This window comes from Schistocerca americana, chromosome 1 (assembly GCF_021461395.2).
Source record: "Schistocerca americana isolate TAMUIC-IGC-003095 chromosome 1, iqSchAmer2.1, whole genome shotgun sequence".
NCBI classification, from domain to species: Eukaryota; Metazoa; Arthropoda; class Insecta; order Orthoptera; family Acrididae; genus Schistocerca; species Schistocerca americana.
Window position 1 is genome coordinate 184,737,678 of NC_060119.1, and position 18,444 is coordinate 184,756,121.

General features: G+C 42.1%; 1 protein-coding gene across 1 annotated transcript; it reads left to right on the forward strand.

Moving 5' to 3' along the window:
* Positions 1-17,064: 17,064 nt before the first annotated feature.
* Positions 17,065-17,938, forward strand: LOC124621199 (MICOS complex subunit MIC19). Its single transcript, XM_047147124.1, has one exon. The coding sequence runs from the start codon at positions 17,140-17,142 to the stop codon at positions 17,662-17,664; it is 525 nt and encodes a 174-aa protein (XP_047003080.1). The 5' UTR covers positions 17,065-17,139; the 3' UTR covers positions 17,665-17,938.
* Positions 17,939-18,444: the final 506 nt, after the last annotated feature.

Consider the following 18,444-nt stretch of genomic DNA (forward strand, 5'->3'; position numbering starts at 1 on the left):
CAGCGCCTTTAACCGCACGGCCACTTCGGCCGGCCTGCATATGACAAACGCCACAAAATTTTTGACACTGTGTTAGTCACGAAACACTAATATTTACTGTTTAGACCAACATTTGTGTGCACAGGACAAACATTAAGAACAAAAAGCATTAGTAAACAGTAGTCTGATAATGTTTTTCGTCATCTAAGATGGCGGCACCAGCTTCAGAGTAACGAACGGCGTTAAGCCTGTGGTGCCATCTCGCATTTTTATGCCTCCACGTCTATAAATAAGAATCTAAGCCTCTGCTGATATGCATGGTGGTAGAAAACAGTCTAGAAAGCATGTAAGGGTGTTGCAGGGTAGGTTATACTTGTCACCTTAGCTCTCTCTCTCTGGTAAACCATCCATGTTTCCAATTTCTAAATGTTGTATCCTGCCTACTCGTCAAATATAGGGTGCCTAGGAAACCTGCCTTCTCAGACTGCTAGACAATAATTCAATCAAATCGTATTAATGAATTTTATTACAGAAAATAAATGACAGTACTTAATTTGAGAAATTCATAGATGTGTCGCAAGCATAGGGCGGCATGCAATATAATCAATGTCATTCAGTATAACGATTCCAATACAAGTGAAGTAATACAGTGGATGCTTCTATCCAGGTCGCTGGTCTTGACGCTTCTGTAGAACTGGGCTGTGGCTAGCGCTTATGTTCTCTTCGTATAGAGGTCGCTGCCATCGCGTTGTCATGCTGGAGAGGGCTCCATCAGCGTGCAGTTGTCTGATGTCTTCTTCAGAGCCCTCTCTGCTCTCTAGTTTTGGACCGGCGTTCCGGCGCTTATGTTTACGCCACAACATTCTCCCCCCGCCCCCCTCCCCCAAAACGATGGACTGTCGTTATACAGGGAGCGCGACAACGACGGGGGAAGCAGGAGTGTGGATGCCCTGAGGGACTGGAAGCTGTACCTGCAGAGAACGTCTGGCTTCATGTCGTACCCCGCCATCCCGCCTTCGCTCTGGCGGAAACGTACCCCAGAAAACGACCAGAAGGGTACGCATCCACCTCCTGAGGCCCATAGCAAGACGTAGAAGGCGTCAGCTGCTGCAGCATGGGCGGGTCCAGCTCCATCGGTAGGATCAGAGGAGGTGGAGGAGGTGAAGGCTCCGTCTTCATGGGGTCGTCCTGCGGTGTCGTGATGACACCCTTTGGCAGCTGCTGTAGCCGCGCTGTCCTCGGGATCTGTGAATCTGGGGGAAGAGAGACAGAAGGATCACCGTACACATGACAGTGGCGAATTTGATTGTGATGTCGGCGCTGCAGTCTGTCTGAGCCTGAATGAGACACATGTGTGCGCCAAGTCGACGAAGGATCTCGCCTCGCGCCCACCGTCTGCTGCCGCTAAAACCCCTGAAAAACACAATATCATGCGGCGCTAAGCAATACTTGTGGCCTTCCTTCGGCGCTGGATGCTGAGGAGGGTGGAGCAGGTGGAGCAGATCCGATGGCGGCGGCCTTGAAGTAATCCGCTGGCGATGGTCCATTTCGTGGGAGGCGAGAAAGTTGCAATGTTTGATCCCTGGTGTGTGCGGTGCGAAGTTTGGCCATTTGCTGCTTGAAGGTTCTGACAAAACGTTCCGCTTCGCCGTTGGACTGTGGATGGAACGGTGCACTAATTAGATGATGTATGCCATTGCGTTCACAGAATGTTTCAAATTCATTTGACATGAACTGAGGGCCATTGTCCGACCCTATGACTTCAGACAAAGATTCGAGGCAAAAAATAGAGGACAACACCTGAATTGTACTATGTGATGTTGTCAAGATCATTGGCACAGCAAAAGGAAACTTGCTATAAGCGTCTACCACAATCAACCAACGGGTGTTCCAAAAAGGTCCCACAAAGTCCATGTGCACACATTGCCATGGTGATTGTGAGTTTAGGCCAAGCAGAGAATTTTTGTGGTGGTGCGGGCTGATTTTCCGCACATCAGTGAGCCTGCGACATCTTCTGTTCTATTTGGGTATCCATACCCTGCCAATTACTGTTTCATACGAACAGTCCCCCAATGTCTTTGGTGAAGTAGCTGGAACACTTCTTTTTGCAAAGCTTTGGGGCTCAACACACGCGACTGTCCACAGTCATTTTGAACAAGAATCATACCTTGCTGTACAGCGAGGCTATGCTGACGTGCAAAGTATCGACGCACTACAGAGTTCTTTACGCCGTGCAATGAACGAGGCCAAGATGTGCGAATGTATTTTAGCAAAATGATCAAATTGAATCAGCTTCCGTGAACTGTGCAATTTTTCTGTAGTTCAGAGGAAAACATTGAAGCAATTCAGAATCCTGAGTATCGATGTGACAACAAGATGCAGCAGGAGCATCAAAATCCGTATCAGTGCCAGTCAGCAGGCGTGAAAGGTCGTCTGCCTTACCATGTTGAGCTTTCGGGCGATTCACAATCTCATACTGGTATTGAAACAATAATAAAGCCCAGCTTTGCAATTTTTGGGCAGTTCATACAGGAACCAGCTTCAACAGATGAAACGAGAACTACAATGGCTTGTGATTCGTTACTAAGTAGAATTTTCTGCCATACAAATATTGGTAGAATTTGGCGACATCATACATAATAGCCAATGCCTCTTTCTATATTTGTGAATAGTTACATGGAGCCTTGGACAACGCTTTTGAGGCAAAAGCAAAATGCCTGTCTTTGCCACCAAATCTGTGCGAAAGCACTGCACCAATTCTGTAAGAGGAAGCGTCAACATGCAACACAACTGGTTCGTCAGGACCAAAGTGAACCAAGCATCGATCACTGAGCAATGCATCTTTAAGTATTTGAAAAGTGTAGTGTCACCGCCAGACACCACACTTGCTAGGTGGTAGCCTTTAAATCGGCCGCGGTCCATTAGTATACGTCGGACCCGCGTGTCGCCACTGTCAGTGATAGCAGACCGAGCGCCACCACACGGCAGGTCTAGAGAGACGTACTAGCACTCTCCCCAGTTGTACAGCCGACGTTCATAGCAATGGTTCACTGACAAATACGCTCTCATTTGCCGAGACGATAGTTAGCATAGCCTTCACCTAGATTTGCTACGACCTAGCAAGGCGCCGTATTCAATTGATATTATTATGTGAAGCATGTATCCTCAAGAGTGATGTTCTACAATTGTGGATTCAAGTTAAGTATTATATCAACTACGTACTTTATTTGCAATTCTCAAGATATTGTCCTGTTCCAGACCTCACGCCAGTCAGCGTGTAATTAAACGCGTGCATTTCGGCCTCCTCTAGAACACAGTGTTGGCTCTTCTGCCAACACTACAAAAAGCTTCTTGGCACTCGTCTGTCCAAACAAAGGGAACATTCTTGCGACGCAAGCGATGCAATGGAGCTGCGAAAATTGGAAATTTGTGGTAAGTTCCTATGGGACCAAACTGCTGAGGCCATCGGTCCCCATCCTTACAGACTATTTAATCTAACTGAAACTAACTTACGCTAATGACAACACACACACCTATGCCCGAGGGAGGACTCGAACCTCTAACGGAGGGAGCCGCGCGAACCGTGGCAAGGTGCCATAGACTGCACAGCAATGGAACTGTGATTTGTGCTGTATTCGGTACGAACCGAATATAATAGTTCATTTTCCCTAAAACTGACTGAAATTCTGTGGCATTGTGAGGAACTGGCAGATCACGTATGGCTAACAAATGTGACTGAAGAGGATGTACACCTTGACTGTTTATGACATGACCAACACACTGCAACTCAGGTTTAAAAGAAATCACACTTGTCTAGTCTACATTCTAGTCCTGCATCATGTAACACAGGAAACAAAGCACGCAAATTGGCAATGTGTGCTTCAGGTGTATGACCTGCTATGACAATATCGTTCAAATAGTTTGAACAGTTTGATACTTGAGCAGTGAGCTGTTCCAAATACCATTGGAAAATGGCGAGTCCATAAGCACTGCCAAGAGGCAAACGCAAATGTTTAAACAAGCCCAAATGACTGTTAACAATACACTTTTTTGAGATACTTCATCTAGTGGTATCTGAAAATATGTGTTGTGCAAATCAATTTTTGAAAAGTAGTGACCAGCGCCTAATCTGTCCATGAGATCCTCTGGGCGTGGCAGTGGATAAGTATCAACCACTGTTTGAGGGTTGACTGTACACTTAGTCAACACAGAGGCGAATGTGGCCTGAAGCTTTGGGGAGCAAAACCAGAGGACTTGCCCATTAACTAGCTTGTATGGGAGCAATAGCTCCGCTATCTCGGAATTCTTTAAGTTCAGCAGGGACTTTGTCCCATAATGCAAGGGGAACAGTTCTGGCCTGGTAAAATTTCGGCTGAGCATTGTCTTTCATAGTAATATGTGCAACAAAATTATTAGCCTTGCCTAAATCTTCGGAACAGATTTCAGGGAATTCTTTCAGCAATTTTTGCGTTGGATACAGACACTGACACCACATTGTCCTGAATGTTAAAGCCAAACAAATCAAAATAATCACAGGCAAATATGTCCTCAGAGTCCCGTGCTTGTAGCAGAGTGAAAGTCACACAGTACTTGTATGCAAGCGATACATGGCAGGCAAAGTACATTTTCCGTGAATAAGAATGTCTTGTCCATCATAAACCGTCAGTTGCGTGCTAGTTTGAGACAGGCGTGGGGAGCCTAACAGTTCATATGTGTTGCGATTCAGCAATGTAACAGAGGCACCTGTGTCCAACTGAAATTTCACATGTTTGCCACTAATGTGCAAATACAAAAGAAGTTCGTTGGACTGATGTGGCAATGAAGAAACTGTTCACTTGCAAGTTTTTCTGATGCCTGTTGCAGGCTTTGAATACCCTGCGTTTGTTACATGGGCCTTGTGACTAGATTTTTGTGAGTGGGCAGAATTATTATGTTTGTTCCATTGCAAACATACAGATTGGACGTGATCTTTCTTGCCATAGGCGTAACACTGCTTGTCTGGACGGGCAGTCTTGCTATTTGTGCCTTGAATAGCACCGCGGGCATGACTTAATTCTGTTCGCCTGTTTAGAGAGCTGCTTATACGGCATAGAGAACTGTTAACGCGGTGTGGCGCGTGCAAGCTGCCGCTGCCTAACGGGCCGGTCACAAGCAAGACACGACTCAACTCGACAAATTGGTGGCTGCTCAAATTTATCGTCCGACGTGGTACGTGAATCGTACTGATCTAGTATTTGCACTACATCTTGAAATGATGGACCAGACTGTTTCAAAATCTGTTCTCTAAGTTTTATATCAGTTACATTGTACACGATTGTATCGCGCAACATATCTGAATATAAAGCACTGCAAGCACATTTGAATTTGCATTTCTTCGTCATACCCTGCAAATTTGTTATCCACTCGCGATGAGTTTGTTCTGACTGTTTCTTGTAATGAAAGAATTGGTACCAAGCTGCTACCACATTCACTTGTTGGTCATAACAGTTAGCAAATCTAAAAGCTGATCATAGGAAAGTTCACTTGGAGTGGTGTTAGGGAACAGTTTCTGGATGAGGCAAAACACTGCATTTCCTACTGTTGACAAAATATAATGGAGTTTCAGCTGGTACATTACGAGCAATTACGTGGGCTTCAAACTGTTGCAACCACACAAGCCACTCCTCTTTTTTTCACTAAACTGTCGTAAAAGCGGTATGGCGCTCGGAGTTGCAGGTATGGCTTGTTGTTCTGTACTGGTGACTCGGGTCGTCAGGAGCTGCTGCACCATCTTTAGCAGTGTTGATGTTTGCTGAGTCTGAAACATCTGCGTTAGCTGTGTTGCATCTACTGCTTGCAGCTTTGGCGCCAGAGCAGGGGGTAGGTTGCTCACTGCGGTAAACAGACAAGGCAAGCAACCTAAATAAGCATGCAAGCAAAGAAAAGTTCCGCAACGCCCTCCTGAAAACTCTGACTAGCAAAAATACTATAAGAGACACTAGTGAAGCAAAACACCCCCCTGCAAAGAAAAAGACAAAGTAGAATTAGGGCGCCAGGAAAACACAAAAGAAAATCCATGGTTGTCAGGCACTGGGATCTTCTGAATACAAGTGGCCAGTGTTGGATCCTGTCTAGTTGTCAATTATGGGGTGCCTAGAAAACCTGCTTCCTCAGGTCGATAGACAACAATTCAAGCAACTCGTATTAATGAATTTTATTAAAGAAAATAAATGACAATAGTTAACTTTGAGAAATATATAGATGTGTCACAAACAAAAGGCAACATGCAATATAACCAACGTCCTTCAGTATAACGAATCCAATACAAGTGAAGTAATACAGTGGATACTTATATCCAGGTCGCTGGTCTTGTCGCTTCTGCAGAACTAGGCCACAACCAATCGGCGCCTCACTTATGTTCTCTTCGTATCGAGGTCGGTGCCATCTCATTGTCATTCTGCTCTCTCGTTTCAGACTGGCGTTCCTGCACTTGATTTTACTCTGTAACACTATATATCATTTGATTCACTTCTCAATGAATATCTCCGACTTTCTATGAATTTTAGCAGCGGCTCAATATGAAAGCTTTGGTCCCTTTGGATGATTTACAAGGAGCACTGTGTCACGAGTTTTCAGATATTTTGCACTCATTTTAAACTGCAACTGACAAAACAAAAGATTCAACTATCACACTGTTTATGTATACACTGTGCAAATGGCGCATTACTTTCAGGTTCGAGACCACTACCAGAGACGTCGATGTGGTCGTTACATTTAAAGTTATGGTGTACACTTTCTTGTGAAACTGACTGTACATATCTCCTATGCTGGACCGTGCAGGATGGCTCAGTCATTAGCACATGAACCCGCATGCAAGAGGACAATGGTTCAGATTCACATTTGACCATCCAGAGTTAGGATTCCTGTGATTTCCCTAAATCGTTCCTGGCAAATGCTGGGACAGTCCCTTCGAAAAGGGGATGGCCAGTTTCCTTTCCCAGCTTTCTCTAATCTGAGCCTATGTTCCATCTATAATGACCTCATTGTCAATGGGATGTTAAGCTCTAATCATCCAGCCTTCCTTTTTACTATACTTTAAAATATTCAAATATGTTTCTGATGCTCAAAATGTCGAGGCACAACACAACTGTGGCACAAGGAAATGGAACTGCTGCCATGAGCCTGAACATTACACCATGAAATTCAAATCAAAGCCATACTATGCAGAACCAAAACTGCTAAACAAAACTCCCTGCAGACTTGAGAGATGTAAACCATAACAGATTCTAAAAAAACATCTCTCTAATCATTTTTCATAGAAATCTGTTTCTATAGCATAAATGATTTATTATGCACTACACTGCAAACAAATAGCAGTAATTATACTATGTACAAAATGAGATGTGGTTCACAAAAACCATAAAATATTTTTTTAATGAAAGAGAACAAAACTCTCGGATCATGTATCATATGTCTGCTATATCAGATATCAGATCATATGTTATAGATGGTGTAAGCAAAACTGTCATTTAATAAGCTTAAAATATTGATATATAAAACTATAATTCGCTAAATGGTAATTATTAGACATATGCATATTTTGTCATGCTTGTGATACAAATTTTACTTGATACATATAATGTATGTTGTCTACAGATAAGAATAAAACATTACATTACAAAATATGAAACAAAATTTTACTTTCGAGTCGTAGAAATGGACCTTTCGTTAAAAGGAATTGAGAATTTTATGATGGCTTGGAAGTGTACTTGCTGCAGTATCACGGTATCTATCGCTCCATTCGTTTCAACAAATGAAGATGCTGGAGAAGCTACAGAACAAGAAGGAGCTGCTGCTCTGCTCACTTGCATTCCTGCTTAGATATCTAGTTGGTACTTTGATACCATCTTTCGCCAAGATACCTCATCACATTAGAACTGTAGTAGGCTCTCGCATCACAAGACGACACAGCTTGGTGCTGGTAACAGAGAGAGATACCTCTGCCTGGCTACCACCTCGAAAAAACTATTGGAAGTTCATCTCAAGATAACTTCAGTTCTTCCCACTGCATGGAGATAGGTTGATGCTATCACATGGACAAAGGCGTACAGCACACGAAGAAAATCTATAACTAAACAGATGTCAAAGTGTGAATGTCTTGCAGCACGAGAGAAAACTGTAAAAGAAACACCTAACCGGACTGTGATTAACCTTAAATGGAGAGTGATCAACGATGCAGCAACGTCGGTGTTCGGGAAAGGACTCAACTTCACCCCAATTCTATCAATCAACAAGACCAAAGAAATACACCAAGCATGCACTACAATCGCACCACATTTCACAGGCTTGAAGAGTGCCCATCCGCGAGTTACATGACGATCCAGAGTTGGTCGTCCTACCTGCTGACAAAATTAATACTACATTGTTGATCCTCGACTCTATATTATGAGTCTATATTATGACAGAAAATGTATGAACTTCTCAATGACGCTGCTTACAAAACATTGAAGGAGATTTATCTAGTCACTTCCAGACGAAAACCATGGAACTTTTTCACAGTACCGCTGATGCAAAAACTGTTAAGACATTCAGGCTACTTGCTGCTGCACCAGCTCCGCTGCATCATCGGCCGAAGGTCACAAAAAAAGGCATTCCACACAGCCCCATAGTCAATAATACAGGAGCAGTAACACATGGCTTGTATAAACATCTGCTCTCCTCTGACTGCTCTCTTCAATCCATCCGTGAGGAAATTCGAACATCACATCCACGATTCCATTCATTTTGTACAGCATGTAAAAAACTTCGCCTCAGTGATAACGAGCTGTTGGTGAGTTGCGACATAGTGTCCCTCTTGCCTGCATACTACTAAAGGACTCCATGACATTGATGAGTAACGTATTTGACTCCAACCCGGCGAGACTTTTCGAGTTTGTGTTCTCTTCAACGGGCTTCCAGTTTGATAGAAATTATTGTGAACAGATATTCAGTGTTACAATGGGGGTGACCCTTGTCGTAAGTTGTGATGAATTTGTTCATGGAAAATTTCGAGGAGAAAGCATCAGAACAAGCCAATCTAAAATCAACTATCGATATGTGGATGATAAGTGTACCATTTGGTCGCACGTGTACGGCAGCTTATGTGAATTTTTCCATCTACTCAACTCGCTTCACTCCAACATACAATTTACCAAGGTGTTCGATTGGGATGGCACCCTACGACCCCTTTATATCCTGGTAAAATGTAATCCCGATTACAAAGTGGGACACAATGTGTACAAAAAACCTACACACACTGACACATTTCTACATGCACCCAGTAGTCACCACAACTCCCAGCCGGCCGAAGTGGCCATGCGGTTAAAGGCGCTGCAGTCTGGAACCGCAAGACCGCTACGGTCGCAGGTTCGAATCCTGCCTCGGGCATAGATGTTTGTGATGTCCTTAGGTTAGTTAGGTTTAACTAGTTCTAAGTTCTAGGGCACTAATGACCTCAGCAGTTGAGTCCCATAGTGCTCAGAGCCATTTGAACCATTTTGAACCACAACTCCCAGCGTGAAGGTGTTTCATGCACACTTGTTCAAAGCTGGGACACAGTGTGTACAGAAGATCTACACACATTGATTTGTATCTATGAGGTTCATTCAAATGAAACTTGGCCGGTGCATCTACCTTTGCCTTACAGGTAAGATGGCACCATGCAACTGCGGATATGGTGGCGCCATCTATTGGTAGAGAGACTGACGCATGCACACCGTTTGATGTTGCATAGCACCAGTGTGGTTTTACGCCGAAGAGAAGGTGGTCACACAAGTTATCGTTCACTACCGAATACACAGGCGAGTAAGCACAAACAACGAGGAGTGATTCGATTTTTGGCGCCGGAGGGAGTTGGAGGCTGCGTGAAATGTATCGACGGATGAAGGCTGTGCAAAGTGAGTACAGTCTGAGTCGTTCAAGTGTTGTGGAATGGCGCAAACAATCCCTTGAGGGGCGCGAGTCACTGCAAGACGATGCTCGTCCTGGACAGGCCCATCGTGTCATCACACCGGATACCACATATGATTGAGGAAGTCAATTCTTTAGTCTTGGACAGCCGCAGAATCACTGTGGACGAGATCCGTCAGTATCTGGACCTCTAAAACAAGCAATTCGCGGATATCGATTCGCAACGGACGATGAAATGTGTGACTGGGTCCAGGTCTGGATCCAACAGCAGCCTACTTGTTTCTTCAAGGATGGAATCGACCAGCTAGTGTAGCAGTGGCATAAATGTGCCAACAGTTTTGGCGACTATTTTTGAGGATGTATAGTGTGTATGAATCCATTTTTAAGTTACTGTTACTTTACACTAGTGACTGGGTTTCGTTTGAATGCCCTTTATACATGCCTCCAACAGTAATGACAACTTCCAGCATGTTTTATGCATTCTTGTTCACAGGATGCTACCTGTCTGCGACCAAGACAGTCTTCCAACTCAGTCGAAGCACATGGAGACGAAATTCTGAACAAGAGAGCTTTGCTATTTGAAAGTGTTGTGAGAATTATGACTAGAGCCCATCCCAAAAACTCGTGCAGAGACTAATTCAAGCAGTTGGGAATAAGACACTTAATGACTCTTCATTTCGATTTCAATAAAATCTCTACATATAATATGCTATTTTTCGATTTACAAATAATAGTATACAAAATGTTGAATGATATAATATTGCCAGCTGGTGTTTTTTGTGACCTGTCAAAAGCACTTAACTGTGCAGTTCCTGATATTCTTCTAGAGAAACTCCAATATTATACTGACAATATTGAAGATCTTTCTGATAACTAGTTTTCATTCTATCAGACTAAATGGATGCAGAGTGCTACATTAAAAAACAGCCTAATCAGGATGGGGATTAATCACTAAGATGTACCACATTATATATATTCAAATATTCTTGCACAAGAGTTGAAAGCATGCTGCTGCCAAAATCATAAATTGGATTGGATTGGTTAGCCATCTGAAAATGTGCATGCATCCTAAAACCAGTTACATTATAAAAATACAGCTTTTTATAAGTATTTGTGGCTATTTGCAATTCACCAACATTTCTTAATGGTGATGGAATTCATGAGATCTAGCCTGGATAAAATAACATTTATTCTAAGTCGAAATGGGTATGGGATATTAACTAACTAAAATGAAAATGTATTTCACCCACGTTTAGGTTTAAAAGCTCTTGCTTGTTACATGGGTGTCTGATCTCATTTTCTTTCCATTCACTTTCACCTTTTCGCTTATGGCCCATCCACATGCAATGATCCATCCATTCAGATTTTTGTGCAAATGGCTGTATATACAACAGGTTGCTGCAAATGTGGTGTGTTCAAATGACACAAGTTCCAGTCTAGACTACTCATCTGATATCTGTTGGTGAAGAAAGAAATTTCAGTGGCAAATAACTATGCCCTTGTAACCTTAAAATTTATGTCATATATTTGGAAATGGTGGAAATTCTATTAAAGTTTGTGCTGGACATTAAAAAATGCAAACAAAATGCAAGAAACAGAAAGACCGATCAAAATGTTCTAATGGTGAAGTGTAGGCAATTTTCGCACATAAACGGTCTTCATGAGTTAAAGGGTGAACCCGACGACTGGTGTAATTACTTGTGAATGGCTTTGGAAACGTGTAATTATCCTTTGAGGCTCGTAACTTCTCACAGAATGCAGAAAACTACTTGTATGCAGATAGCAATTTCTTTACATGAGAGGCTAGCAGTGATGTTGCGATTCCTGTCAACAGGAAGATACTACAGTTTCTAGAAGCTTCTACTACAGTTTCGAAACAAGCATTGAGAGAAATCATACAAAATGGTTCAAATGGCTCTGAGCACTATGGGACTTAACATCTGTGGTCATCAGTCCCCTAGAACGTAGAACTACTTAAACCTAACTAACCTAAGGACATCACACACATCCATGCCCAAGGCAGGATTCGAACCTGCGGCCGTAGCGGTCACGCGGTTCCAGGCTGAAGCTCCTAGAACCGCACGGCCACACCGGCCGGCAGAAATCATACACAAAGCGTACCAAGTCCCTAAGGCAAATAGGAGTGGAAAGAAAGCCAATGTGCACTTGGTATGTCTGGTTGGGGGTGGGGGGGAGGAGGGGGGCTCATTGGAGATGTGGAGGAGGCATTCCTGCATTTATCGAGCCTGGAGGGTGCAGTCGTCTGCAAGTTGATGCTCACATCGGTACCAGCGACGCCTGTCGCTTGGGTTCTCGCCATCCTCAGTTCATACAGGCGGCTGCCTTCATATGTGTGGTGCAAGTGTTTCTCACAATTCATAGCAGTCTTAACAGAAGGCTTCGTCGACACTGTGATGGTCTTGGCTGCAGATTTCTGGACCTGCATTATCAGGTGGGGAATTGTAGGACTCCCCTTGATGGGTCAGAGGTGCACTACGCAGAAAAGCATCTTCTTGGGTAGCAGAGTATTTGTGGTGTGCACTTGGGTTTCTTTTAGGCTAGGTAGTAGGTTGGGGTCCTCTGATGAACACATGCCAGACAACTCGCAGATAGCGAAATCAGACCATGTTCGGAGTAAATATACTTCGACTGTCAAAATTTTATCAGTGAATTTTCATAGTATTCGTAACAAAGTTTCCGAATTTACTGCCCACTAGGAAGTTTCTTGCACTCAAATTGTTCTTGGGACTGAGAGATGGCCGAAACCTGCAGTAGGAAGCTCTAAGATATTTAGTGATTCATGGAATGTATATCGAAGAGACAAATTAGGCGCCATAGGAGGAGGTGTGTTCATTACAGTTGACAAAAATATTGTCTCTGTTGAGGTCGAATTTTAATGTGTCAGTGAAGTTATCTGGCCGAATCTAACAGATGTAGGTGAAATCAAGTTCATTGTTTAATGTTTTTAATGGCCACCCTAGCCCCTGTGACAGTTTTAGAGTCATTGACAGAAAGTCTACAATCAGTAGTGTGGAGAACTCAGATCATCCAATATTAGTTGGAGGTGACTTCAATCTACCGAGCATAGATTGGGAAGTCTACAGAGTCTTGAAGGTGGTACACAGAGGGAGTTTGGCCAAATTCTTTTGAACACATATTCCGAAAACTGTCTTGAGCAGCCAGTTCAACAGCCCACAAGCAGTGGAAAGATTTCTGATGTCGTAGCTACCAACAGGCCTGACCTAATCGGCAGCGTCAGTATACAGACAGAGATTAGTGAGCATGATATCATCATAGCGACTTTGGATACTAAAGTTAATTGAGGAAACAAGAAGATTAGGAGAGTATTTCTGCTAGGAAGATCACACACACAGTTGTTAGTACCCCAGTTACACAATGAATTGACGTCATTTAGTTTCAGTGCAGTGGACGTAGAGAAATTATAGGCAAAGTATAAACGGATTGTAACTCATACCGGGGAGAATTATGTGTCGAGTAAATGGATTAAGAACAGAAAAGACTCACCATAGTTTAACAAATAAATTCGAAAAATGCAAAGGCTGTTGCACTCTCAGTTCAAAAGAGAATGCTCAAATAACGACAGGCAAAAGTTAACAGAAATTCGTTCGTCTGCAAGAAGATCCATGCACGAATTTACAAAATAGCACCGTCATGCCTTTGCAATAGACCTTGCCAAGAACCTGAAAAAATTCTGGTCCTATGTAAAATCGCTGATTGGGTCTGAGACTTCTACCCAGTCACTTGCTGGCCAGTCTGATGTGGTAGAAGACAGCAAAAGTAAAGTCAAATTTTTAAATTCCGCATTTGAGAAATCATTCACGCGGAAGGATCGTACATAACATGCCATCGTTTGACCTTCACATTGACTGTTGTATGGAGGATATAGTAATAAGCACCGCTGGTGAAGTCGCCAGGTCCTGATGGAATTCGAATTCGGTTTTAGAAAGAGTACTCTACAGCATTGCTCCAGTACTTAACTACATCTACATCTTGCATTTAACGTGAATCTATCGCCCAGCGCCAAGTCCCAAGCGATTGCAAAAAAACGTAGGGGACTCCTGTGTTTAAAAAGGGTAAAATAATGGACCCATAAAATTACAGACTAATATCTGTAACATCCGTTTGTTGCGGAATCCTTGAACATATTCTGAGTTCGCATATAATAAATTTGCTTGAGAGAGAGAAAACCTTCAGTTCACAAATCAGCACGGTTTTAGAAAGCATTGCGCATATGAAAATCAGCTTGCCTTTTTTTCACATGAAATTTTTGTGAACCATGAATGAAGGGCAACAGGCGAATTCCGTATCGCTAAATATCCATAAAGCGTTTGACATGGTGCCATACTGCCGACCATTAACGAAACTACAAGTATAGGGAACAGGTTGCTAGGTATGTGAGTGGCTCGAAGACTTCGTAAGTAGCAGAACCCAACATGTTGTCCTCAGCAGCAAGTTTTCATCAGAGACAGAGTTACCATGAGGAGTGCGCCAGGGAAGTGTGATAGGACCGCTGTTATTTTCTATATAGATAAATGATCTGGTGGACAGGTTAAGCAGTAGTCTGCTAGTGTTTGCTGATGATGCTGTCATGCACAGGAAGTTGTCGTCGTCGAGTCCCAGTAACAGGATACAAGATGACTATTAGTTGGTGTAATGAATGGCAGCTAGCTCTAAATGTAGAAAAATGTAAATTAATACAAATAACCCGGAAAAACAAACCGTATAACAGTGTGCTGCTTCACACAGTCACGTCAATGAAATATTTATGCATAACGTTGCAAGGTAATGTGCAATGGAATGAGCGTGTGTAAGGATTGTATTAAGGAAGAAGGCAAGTGGTCGACTTCGGTTTATTGGAAGAATTTTGGAAAAGTGGCTCATTTGTAAATGTGATCACATACAGGACACTACTGTGCAACCTTAATTGTGTAGTGTTCAAGTGTTTGTGATCTGAACCAGCTTGGATTAAAGGAAAATACCGAGGAGTTCAGATGTAGGCTGCTTGGTTTGTTACTGGTACGTTCGAACACACACAAGTATTGTGGAGATGCTTCAGGAACTCGATTGAGAATCACTGGAGGGAAGGTGTATTGAGAAAATTTAGAGTACTAGCATTTGAGGCCAGCTGCAGAACGATTCTACTGCTGCAAATGTACATTTTACTTAAGGACCATGAAGATAATACTAGAGAGAGTTGGGCTCGTTCGGAGGCATATAGAAAGTTATTTTTCCAACACTCTGTCTGCAAATATAAAAGGAAAGGAAATTACTAGTAGTGGTACATTGTACCATATGGTAGCTTGTGGAGAAGTATGTCGATGTAGATTCCATGCTACATACAAAGTCCTAAATGATGATTTCAGGAAGGAAAATTAAGCCCTTTACCTCAATTCTAACATGTTTCAGGTAGGCCCAATGTTTTTACATTTTAAAAATGATACACACGCTCTTAGAGATTATGTAAGTGGCCAATGAGCTATAATTTAGATTTTATGTGAGTCGTGATTTTCAATTTCCTGCTTGAAGTCTACCAGCAACCTGTTAGTCTTTTGCACCAGAATGTAAAACTCCATTCTAAAATGTAGACAGGGATTCATAGTTTTTCTGAAATATTTTGCTTCTAGTAATGTGGTGTCGAATTCCACAGATCACCTCAAAATTACTATTACTATGAAACACATATTATATTAGGAAGTAAAACATGCGTAGTGATTCGTATATCCCTGAAGGCACTATTTTAATATCTTTAAGTATTACCTTAACACAATATCCTGACTACGCTCTCTTTTAGAACAAATAGGGCCTCATTTTTTTTACATCGCAACGAATTTCTTATTTTTTATTACCTTTTCGCTGCCTATCATAGGGTCAATCGCTGGCAATTTCTCTACTGAAGAATGATAAGCAGCTACCTTCTTATCTGTATTGCTGTATTCCTTACTCTCAAGTTTACAGTACACGAACATGTATGACCCCTATAAATTTCTACAATTCTAGAGCGCAGACGTCAGCTATTTTAACATTCACTACACACGCGCGCGCGCACACACACACACACACACACACACACACATACACAAACATACATGCATACATAAACACAAACCATAGATCTATGTCCTATGCGCACGCAGACGAGAAATACTAAATTAAACAAACAGTTATCTCAAATACTTTTCGCGCGCCAAACTAGCGGCAATCTCCTGTGTACAAGCTCCAACTCGTCTGTGCTTGGCCGAGCGGCTCTAGGCGCTTCAGTCTGGAACCCTGCGACTGCTGCGGTCGCAGGTTCGAATCCTGCCTCGGGCATGGATGTGTGTGATGTCCTTAGGTTAGCTAGGTTTAAGTAGTTCTAAGTTCTAGGGGACTGATGACCTCAGCTGTTAAGTCCCATAGTGCTCAGAGCCATTTTTTTCGTCTGCGCTTATGTGATGTGAACACACAGATTTGAGCAATTTCGCTCAAACCGTGAACTCAAACTTAAATATTTGTGCACATATCTGCGAAAATCTCCTGTTCACAGGCATCTGTCTGCGCGGAAGAGATGTGCGCAGGAATTTGCGCAGACAGTTTGTTGCGCATGGGCGGGGCTTTAGTAGTTTGTGATGCATTTGATTCGACTCTTATCTTTAACAAAATTGGGCGTGACATTATGCAACAAATACAGTTTATTGAATGTAATGCGTACAGTAATACACTAAAACTTAACTTTCTGCCTAGTATTACATGAATATTGCCTTCTATACCTCAATCTTCAGCGATATGTAATCACATGAATATGATATATTATTGACCAAACGGCTACGTATATTCTTGCTTGTTCTAAATCCGAGAATTATAAAAGTTATTACCCACAGTCTTCTTCACAATCTAAACGATATTTTTGCTCTTGATTGTGTATAATTTGCTAAAAAAAATTCCAACTATTTCAGCTATTACAATTTTACATAAATCACTGACATTATAATGTTTTAACTCTGTATGTAGTGGAAGAGAATATAATCTATAACCGAAAGAACGCGTGAAGCTTCTGAAAAAGTGTGTGAAGTTCTCATATCTGTTCGGGCAGGAGCTAATTGAATGTACAGAATATCTTAACGCACCGGCAACAGCTCTGGTTTGAATAGTAATGTCTTTGGTTCAACTTGAGAGAGAGGTGTTTCAGGAGCGGTATAAATATACAGTGGAAGTTACATAGAGCAAGCGCAGAAGATGGGCAATGCTGGCAGTACAAGAAAAATTAGTTTGCAAAATGAAGATCCCGCAAGTGTGATCAAGGTTTCCGATTCAGTTGTTCAGCGTCTTAAAGGAGCAGGTGAGACGGAAAGTCAAGACGATGCACGCCCCAAGAACAGTAATTCCTTACCAAGTCAGCAGCAGTACATCAACGAAAACGAACCTTCAAAGACCTCTCTTGAAGTTAGACGTGAGAAAGAAGCTGAAATAAGAAATAATGATGTCTACTGGGAGAGAAGGTTAGCTAAGCTCCAGGACACCCATAACAGGGTAAATCGCCGAATGGAAGAAGAATACGAGGCAGCTGTTCAAGAAGTGAAGAAAAGCTTTCCAAAAATGCCAGTGGAGAACCAAGTAATACCTTGCCAGGATGCAAAGGCCGTTGTCATCAATTGCTACAAACAACACCCAAGACAGACATTATTGTGTGCAAAAGAAGTTGAAGCATTTTCAGCATGTATTGACATGAAAAGAAGAAATATTATGTCTAATAAGGCATGACAGTCGCATGGCGGTCGCGTTCACTATAGAAAAAGAACACGTAGGGAGAAGATGATGTGACCTAACATGCTGTAAAAAGACTGAGTGCTGAGTGCTGGAGAGAGTTGTCAGTGTGGGTGTGTAATACCACATCGCCTGGATTGCCCAATCTTTAAGGAGCGACTGGAAGGAAATCGGCATGGACTGGTTTGTGTATATATGTAACTATCTTTTCCCACAGTTTATAGCATTGTTATGTAAATTTAAAATCTAATTAAAAGTACGATAAACAATACTGTTTGGGATTATTTTATTGCATCCTCCACTGTTCCATTACATATTCACAATTTCTATCCATCTGCTATTGGTATTCATTAGTTTGTTCATACGAAAACAAAAGTGCTAAAATTTTAATGATGTATGCCCATCCAACCTGTCAAAATTAGTAGGATTTTCAAATGATAATGTTTTCGTTACAGCACACTCATTGCAATACCTGCTAACGATATGCTGGGATGATGAATTAGCAGTCTATTTGTGAAAATTTCTTTATGCAGCATATAATATGAATTAAGAATGTTCTCACATTATGTTCTTCACATTCATACGGTCACTATATGCAATTATCCTGAAAGGAGACACTATTGAGGCATAAATTTATTGTAGTTAAATCATTTACAATTGATCATGTTCGGCTATAATGAAAGAACGAATTGCAGTTTTAGAACATTAGAAATGTAGTCCATTGTTTATGTAGTGCTGTGAAGCTTTCATTCTCTGTCAGGCAATTAGCTGAGTATG